At 40.2% G+C, this 8,927-nt stretch overlaps 1 protein-coding gene across 1 annotated transcript in view; it reads right to left on the reverse strand.

The window, feature by feature from the left end:
• The window catches only part of Tulp4 (tubby like protein 4), a 183,556-nt gene that overhangs the window by 140,257 nt on the left and 34,372 nt on the right, over positions 1-8,927 (reverse strand). Inside the window, exon 2 of the mRNA XM_005363396.2 lies at positions 1,544-3,502. Within this exon, the coding sequence (XP_005363453.1) occupies positions 1,544-1,795 (252 nt within the window). The 5' untranslated portion in view covers positions 1,796-3,502. The remainder of the gene's footprint in view (positions 1-1,543; positions 3,503-8,927) is intronic.

Genomic DNA, 8,927 nt, shown 5'->3' on the forward strand with positions numbered 1-8,927 from the left:
GGAAGGAAGGAAGGGCTGACTAACAATGTACACAACAGGGATGAAGGGATGAATCTACTACACTGAGTAAAAGAAGTATATAATGAGAAACACAGGTTACCCTTCGGTGGGGACACGCCTTACTGACACAGAAGCACCTCCTAAAAGTCCTGATGGATACTACACCAAGATGAGACAGGAACTTGCTCTCTTTTCAGTCTGAAAATTTCATAGAGGTAAGGGCTCTCTAGCAGCTTAACTGCTTTGCTTTTCTGATCTTCAGTTTGAACCCCAGTATCTGTCTCTGGGTTTTTATTATTTGTGCTACAATTAGCTACCGAGTATAAGATATTTTATTACAACACCCAGAATGGTCTGAGATGAACGTAAAGGCAGAGAAGGAACAGCAGCAGGTCCCTGTAACAGGTGCTGGAATACCCCATAGCTAATATAGTGGGAGTTTACATGTGAAACTCTAAGTTATATTGCTACAGTATGAATGCTGAGCTCCTCTCTAAATGCCTAAGTTGAAATATAACCTAAAGGGAAGGCCTTTATACAGCTATTAAGTCATGGGAGCAGAGCCCTCATGAAAGGGACTGGTACTCTCATAGGAGATTCCAGAGGATTCTTGACTTTTTTCCAACAAGAAAGAATCTGTAGTGTACAAGTCAGAAGAACATACCCTCATTATCCCCACCAAACGCTGCAAGTTGGCAACCCAGATTTCAGGCCGACCGCCAGAAATGTGGGAAGTCTCCACTGTTCATAAACTACCAAATCTGTGGTATTTAGTTAGAGCAATCTGGATAGATTAAGATGCATAGCCCCAAAATATTATTGCTTTTGCATAATCATCTAATGAAATTTTAAGATACCTGAAATTTTCACAGATTTCTTGTAACACTCAAATAGGCTAATGAACAATAAAGCATATTATCATGGTGTTGTACAAATAAACAGCAAGAAACTATCAATCATGCATGGCCTTCTTTTAAATACAGTTGTTAGCATTTAAGCATTCCTCAACAAACAGTAGAATAAACTTTTGGGTTTTAGAGGGCCAGACTATATAGAACACATAAACATCAGTACAATAGAGTCTATACAATGTGAAAAAATGAGTCTTGTCAAAGCGGGTGTTAGCTAGTGTATTGGTTACTGAGGTAGAAGCAGCAACACTGTGGTTCCTTTCACAATGAGCCTCAAGATAGAATACACCCTTCTCTGTCATGGAAACTAGGAACCTGAAAGGCTGGTTATGATCATCTAGTCTGATTCTTCCACCCAATCAGAAACCCAAACAACTGTATCTCTCACAGAAGAAGCAGCAGCAACTCTCAGGAGTGGGGAGGAAAGGACAAAAGGAGGAGACAAGTGACTTCCTTGTGGAAGGTCAGGACTCTGTGAACAATGCCCACCTTAGCAGCTATCTTTCTTGGTGGCATATAGGAGAGAGACTTCACCAAGTCTAAGAAGCTAAACTAAGGTTTGGGGCCAGGGAGGAGACTCAGAAAGATCACTAGAAGTGACCACAGAAAAAAACGAAACAAAGCCACGTTACCTCACTGTTGTGGCCTCGCAGGTTGAAGTTGATCCTCTGTGGAGTACTGCGGTCTCTGCGACAGTGACTAGAAGTGAAAGTCACCCCTACCACACCACGCCCATTGCCTGTGGCCAACCAGCCTTCTTCATAGTAGCGCCTTCTGCACACAGGCTTCTCCTTCTCGCTCTTGGGGACACGCCCTTTCCAGGACAGGCAGAGGATGTTGGAGTCACTGCAAAGCACAGGCCCATGTTCCACTGCTGCATACATACTTTTTTCAATAAATTATTTCACTTAAAAAGTATTGAGAATTTAAAGCCAAGTTCTTTCATTGGCTTATTTTTGTGGCTGGACTTGGTTTGGTTTTGTTTCTCCTTTAGCTACAACTGCTCTAGAGTCTAATTAAGGTCAGTATCTTATAACAATCCACCGAATGCATAGTGAAAAAAATTCCTCTATAAAAGATAACATCAGTCTGCTAAGAAAAGTATACCTAAAAACACATGGGGTCCATTTTCATTTCAAAGTTCTTGGGAAAAACACGCCAATCCTCTGGAGAAAGAGCTCTGTTAGTGTGTGGTGACAGAAACTAAGTTCTCTTTGTCTTTACTCTGTTTGGTTATTCTCAGCCTGAGATTCCAGTTTTGTGTAATGTGATTCCAGAGATAAAAGGTTGTGAACACACAGATTTCAAGTAACTTAAGGCAGTAAGAATCCCTCTAGCTGAAATTTTCTATTCAAAAGTTCAAATTCAGACAATGACCATACAAGATCATCTTCCTTCTGAACTCACCCTCCGGCACGCTTTCTAAACTACACAAATTTCCGTTGTCTAGCTGAAAAAGGTTGCATGAGGGAGAAGGCACACTAATGTGCAAAATCAGGCCGGAGCTTGTGTACAGACAGCAGCCCAAATTTTAGGAAGAGAAACACTTTGCCCAATGTTCACAACCAGAAGTTTCCTGGCCGTGTGTCCCTAGGAACATGGGGCTCCCTGGAATGACTCTCCCATTGACTGGAGCATCCCTCAGTGCCATAGGGACTAGAGCAAAGTCCCTTCCCTCAGTAGAGGGAGAGGCTAGAGCTTCAATCTGGACCAAGTGCTTTCCTTACTCATACTTCTTGCTGACAAAGAAACTGCAGGAGTTTGTTTTTCCTTTAACTCGCTTTTCTGTGTTTTTGTTCCTAAAGATCATGTATTCTTCTATCTTGTGAAAAAAAAAGAATCTTGGAATTAAGTCCATTAAATCATCTTCCTCTCATAGGCAAGTCTTTAAAACAGCCACCCAGGTGTGCAGCAGAGTCCCCCAAGCTGTACCATCTCTTGAGAACAGCTCTACGCTTTGTTGAAAAGACACCTTCTTGTTCACATTCAAGCCTGTTCACACACCTCTCAACCAAGAAAGGTTTTTCCTTGATACTTATTTTGTAATTGACAGTTCCAATTAGTATTTTAAAATACCTTAATTATGCAGAAAAGAAAAAGATAATAAATAAAAATTTTCAAATAGTCAGCTAAAGACACAAAGAAAACTGTTCCTTTTCAGATCCGTCCCCTCACTGGAGCCACGAGCACAGTAAAAGCTACTGAATTTCAATCCAGAGTTTTAAAATCTATTCCTTTTTAAACTGGAGGGGTATTCTTGAGGCTTAACCTGTGGATTTTTTTTTCTTCTGAAAACTTGCTTTGCCCATGAACACCATTAGGAAAATTTGCCATTAGTGATGGACTGTCCTCCAGGGACTCCAGAGTCCAGCAGTATGAAGTTGTTCCATTTGATGCTTAAGATTAATGTTCATCAGTTGCAAAACTCTCAACGGTGCAGAATGAGCCTGCCCTCTTATGAAGGTGTATGTGTAGAGAAAGCTCTCCCATATACAGACGCACTCTTCAACTGGCACTTGGGGTGTTTGTTTTCCCAGTTAATTCAGGAGCCATCAGGTTATTCATGTCTGAAGGTCTTAGACTCTCACAATCTGTAAAACAACAATGACAAAATGGATATGCATACTTTTAAAAATAGCAAATAAAAGTTGCAACAAATAAGTGCTGGAGCCGAAACTAAAGGGTAGGTTCACATTTGCCACTATCTGATGAAGCCACTTGTAGAGACTGCTAGCATCTGAGTAGTAAATGGATATGAACTTCAGAAGACAAGCAACAGGAGTCACCCGCCACACACTATCATGTTAAACTTGTCAACAGCACCGCACTATCCTCTCTAAAACTCTGGGCCCTCAGTGTGGGTCTTTCCCCTATTGATGACTTGGTGTATGTAAGCTTTCTCAAAAAAGAAACTCAAAAGGCCCAGGAAAATTAGTGGAATCAGTTTGTAGGTTTTTTATTTTTTCCATCATTATTAAAGAATATTTGTTATTAAAGAATAACACAAAGCAACAAAGGCCTTTAAAAAGCTCTTGTCTCTGATGGTTAGTCACTCACTGAGCAAGGCATAGCTGATTTTTCAGCCTTCAACTTTTCTACTTGCTACAAATTCCTAGAACAGTGCTCTCAACCTTCCTAATGCTACAGTCCTTTGATGCTGTGCCTCATGTTTTGGTGACCCCCCAACCATAGTTATTTTCATTGCTAGTTCATAACTTTAATTTTGCTATGGTTATGAATCATAATGTAAATATCTGATATGTAGATGGTATTCAGCCACCTCCGTGAAAGGGCCATCAAAATCCCAGAGGGGTTGTGACCCACAGGTTGAGAACCACTGCACTAGCTCATCTTGTGCTGTCCTCAACATTTGTACCAATTTGCAAAGCAACAGTGATCAAACTGTCAAGTCTATCAAGACTCAGCAGAGAAATTTCAACTGCACTAGAAGGCTATGGAACTTTTTTAAGCCAGATTATCTTCACAAGAGACTTAAACCAGCATTTTAAAAAATTATTTTTGAGACTGAGTCTTGCTAGTTCCTTGGACTCAGGATCCTCCCACTTTAGCTTCCAAAATCAACAAGATTACAAGCATATGCCACCAGACCTGGCAATAATTTAATTAAATACTGACCTTTGCTAACAGCAGCAAAAAAAATATTTAACAAAATGCTGACCCTTTAAGTTTGTAACTTTTTAATATTTCACATTCTAGATTATCAAATAAGTATAAAAGCACCTCTAATGATGGTCAGAGTATATGAGAATCCCAAGGGGGAAGTATTTATATACAGCTGCAGTGGCAAACCGAGCTCACCATGCTTCCACAAACACCGTATCTACTGAAAAGAGTAAATGACAAACTGAGCATTTATTTATTCATTTGTCTACTGAACATTTTCTTGAACACAAACAAAGGGAGCCCTGTTACTTATGCAATAATTGTGGCCAAAATAAAAACTGAGCTTTCAAATTATAATCAGAATTTTGAGAACATAAGCATCTAGTATTATAGATTATAGATATATAGATTATAAAGCATTATAGATACTATAAGCATATAGTATTAAAGATATATAGCTCCCTAAAGCTCAAAGACCTTTCCCATGCAGCTGAAGGTAATACTACATGAATGAATGAATTTTCTATTTTATATCACTTTATACTCCTATGATTTGTCCCCAAGAGGTTCATGTGCTGGAACCTTGGTTTCTCAGTGTGTCACACTGAAAGGTGGTAAGACCATTAGGAAGGAGTTCAGGTGCCAATTAGTGGAATTACCTGAAGATTAATGCTGGTCTCACACACGAGTTAGAGCTCACATTAGTAAGTGAGCTCTTACAAGAGTAGATGTTGTAAAAGAGTGAGCATGGTCCCTTCTTGCTTTCTCTTGTCATGTGATCTCTCTCACACACTTGTGTGACAAGATGTAATTTACTCTGTTATGACACAGCTAGAAGGCACTCGTCAAAGACCAATAAATGAGCTGGCTTCAAGCAGTGATGACCCACACCTTTAATCCCTGCACCGGGAGCAGAAGCAGGCAGATCTCTGTGAGTTTAAGGCCAGCCTGAGCTACACAGATAGTTCTAGGACAGCCTGGGCTACACAGAGAATCTACTCAGTCTCCAAAACTAAGAACTTTTCACTCTAAAAATCCTCAGTTTTGTTTTAGGTAAAACACAAAATGGACTAGGCATGTCAGTACTCAGAAGATGCATGTCCTTTAGTGAAGTACTAAATTCCAGATGACCATAATGATGAGAAAAACTGCATCTAAGTAAAAGACAAAAATCTTACTATGTAGCCCAAGCTGGTCAGGAAAGCCTTGAACTCAACTTCTGCCTGCTTCAGCCTCTGAAGAGCTCAGATTACAGGCAAAACAAAAAGACAAAAAAAAAAGTTATTAATGGGGGGATTTCACTTCTGTATTTCAAAATGTATATGTGTGTGTGTGTGTGTATATATACACACACACATATATATTTACCAATTATATAAAAAGCTATTTGGTGTGTGTGTATATAAATATATTTAAGAAATTGTAACTTGAATTGGGCAGTGATGGCACACCTTTAATCCCAGCCCTTGGGAGGCAGAGGCAAGCAGATCTCAGTTGAAAAGCTCAGGCAGAAAAGTTGAAACTGAGTTGGAGTTAGCATGGTCTACGTGACAAGTTCCAGGACAGCAAGGACTACACAGAGAGTCTCTGTCTCAAAACACCAATCAACCAACAACAACAAAAAACTTTCTTCGAATATATTCATATTCATACACTGATTGGCTACCAATTACAATCATTGTTATACTAAGGATCTAATGAAAATCTACACCAAAGCCAAATCTCAACAACAAACTTATAACTTTGTAAGTAAAAGGAAACAAAAGTAGAATATATAAGAAATATGTGATGCAATTTTCTTGACTAACAAATTGTGGGTGTTAACTCCCCAGTTACTTGTTGTAGATGGAGCGGCAGGCTGCATCCCACCGCCCAACTGGCTTACACCCAGGCTGGAGGGCTGCTTGTTGTCACAGCCACTCAGCTAGCTTATGCTTGAAATAATCACACAGAGATCGTATTAATTAAATTATTGCCTGGCCCATTAGCTCTAGACTATTATTGGCTAACTCTCACATCTTGATTAACCCATTTCTATTCATCTATGTGTTACCTTGAGGTCGTGGCTTAATGGCATGAGTCTAACCAATGTCTGTCTTGGGCAGGAGAAGCATGGCATCTGTCTGACTCTGTTCCTCTTCCTCCCAGAATTCTGTTCTGTCTTCCCTGCCTACCTGAGGGCTGCCCTATCAAAGGGCCAAGGCAGTACCTTTATTCAACCAATGAAAGCAACACATAGACAGAAGAACCTCCTATAGCAGTTACTTAGAAAATTAACCACAGCCGGGCGGTGGTGGCGCACGCCTTTAATCCCAGCACTTGGGAGGAAGAGGCAGGCGGATCTCTGTGAGTTCGAGACCAGCCTGGTCTACAAGAGCTAGTTCCAGGACAGGCTCCAAAACCACTGAGAAACCCTGTCTTGGGGAAAAAAGAAAATTAACCACATATTCAACCATCTGTCTAGCCATCCAGCGAATGCCTCAGTTAGCCTGTTATGAAGACTAGTCTCACATCACAGATAGCTGTCTCATTAGGGAGTAGGGACAGAGATTCAAATGCTAAATCTCAAGTCAAGCAAGGGCCTAGTGTCCACAGAGGTCTGTTGCTTTGAGAGTGCCTTGGAAGAGAATGTGTAAATCCACTATTATAGCTCAGTAAGAAGAACCTACACCTAAGCTAAGTGTTCTAACACTAAGTTCCACTCAGAGTTCAATTCTTGACAATACTCTGGGTAATATTCAGCACTAAATAAACTCTCAACTAGTTCTATTACTGTGGATAATTCCCAGGTAGTAGAAACAATAACTGACAGGGACAAGAATGGGATTAGGGATTCAAAGGGCTTATGAAATATGTTCCATCTAATCTGTTAAGTATGCACTATCCAGGAACACTTGAATCACAGCTTCCAAAAAGGACATACCAGAAACATTAACGTTAAGAGTCACTTGACATAGAGCTGAGCTAGCCACAAAAAGGAGAGAGCTCAGCAAGGGAGAAGATGAGGATGGAGAAACAGATCTGTCAGAACACAGTCCAGGAATTGAGTTGCATGAGAATTCTGAGTGCTTGTGAGAACACTCCCAGAAAACAAGACAAGTCTTGTGACCTTAGTCTCTTCAAAACATGGAACTGTTCTAGGAATGTATTTTCATGCTCTTCCAAGGTTTAGTATATAGGAGTGAGTTTACCTTAGTTTACCTCATTATTGCTCACTATTATTGCTAATCAATTAAATGTTTAAATTTTTCTTTATATGCCTCTATGGAAAAATATGTTTTTGCCATGTGCAGCTTGTCCTTGTGATTGTATATAGCTTAAACTCATGAGAACTTTACTCTGTGACCTTTCCTAACACTCAGAGTATAAATCATCTGAGGTTCTGAATAAAGCTGACTATTGCATGAGATTTTTGTCTGCCTCATTTATTGGCTCAATTCTCTCAGGCCCCACCACTTCTAGAGCAGTGACATGGTTCTAGTGGTAAACTCTAACATCCCACATCAGGTAAAGGTAGAAGATACACTAAAGAGTCTAACAAAAGTTATGGCAGAGTCCAGAGTGAAGAGTGAGATAAGAGAAACCACAGCACACTCAATGAGATGTTCCCTGAGCCCAGACTGAGCCAGCCCTGCCTCGAGTGCACAAGTCAGTGAAGTCTAGGCCCTGAGCCAAGCACCATCAACACAGTGTGAGAAAACAGGCAAAACAAACTTATATGAAGAGATCAATGTTTCAAATAATCATCAACAGGTACTTCAGGCAAAGTTGAGAGAATCTTGGTGCAAGTATGTCATGCAATGCATCCAATGCAGCAGGACCTAAAGGAGACTTATAACAGCAAAACAAAAACAATAAATTAAAAGACCTGGGTGAAAACAAGGAAAGTTTAGTGACGAAACTCCAGTGAAAAGAAAGCCCCAATTACTGAGAAAAAGTTAGACTTCTGTTAGGATTACAGGTGACCCTGGAGAGATGGTTAGTAGTTAAGAGCACTGGCTGCTCTTGCAGAGGACCTAGATTCAATTCCCAACATCCACATGACAGCTCACAAAAGTATGCAATTTAAGCTAAATGACACTCTCTTCTGGCCTGTGTAGGCATAGGCACACATGTGGCATACACACATACATATATGTGAGTAAACACTCAAACACATTAAAAAACAATGATGGTTCAGACTGGAGAGAATCTAAAGGAAAGAAAAAAATCCAATTATATTTCCTAGATTAGGAAAAACTCAATGTTATGAATTAGAATTAGCATATTTAACAAAAACAATGCTTTAAGCCTGATCCTATCTTAACTTCATAATAATTACCTTTGGCCGGGCGGTGGTGGCGCACGCCTTTAATCCCAGCACTCGGGAGGCAGAGGCAGGCGGATCTCTGT

Source organism: Microtus ochrogaster, linkage group LG9, assembly GCF_000317375.1.
Source record: "Microtus ochrogaster isolate Prairie Vole_2 linkage group LG9, MicOch1.0, whole genome shotgun sequence".
In the NCBI taxonomy this organism is placed as follows: Eukaryota; Metazoa; Chordata; class Mammalia; order Rodentia; family Cricetidae; genus Microtus; species Microtus ochrogaster.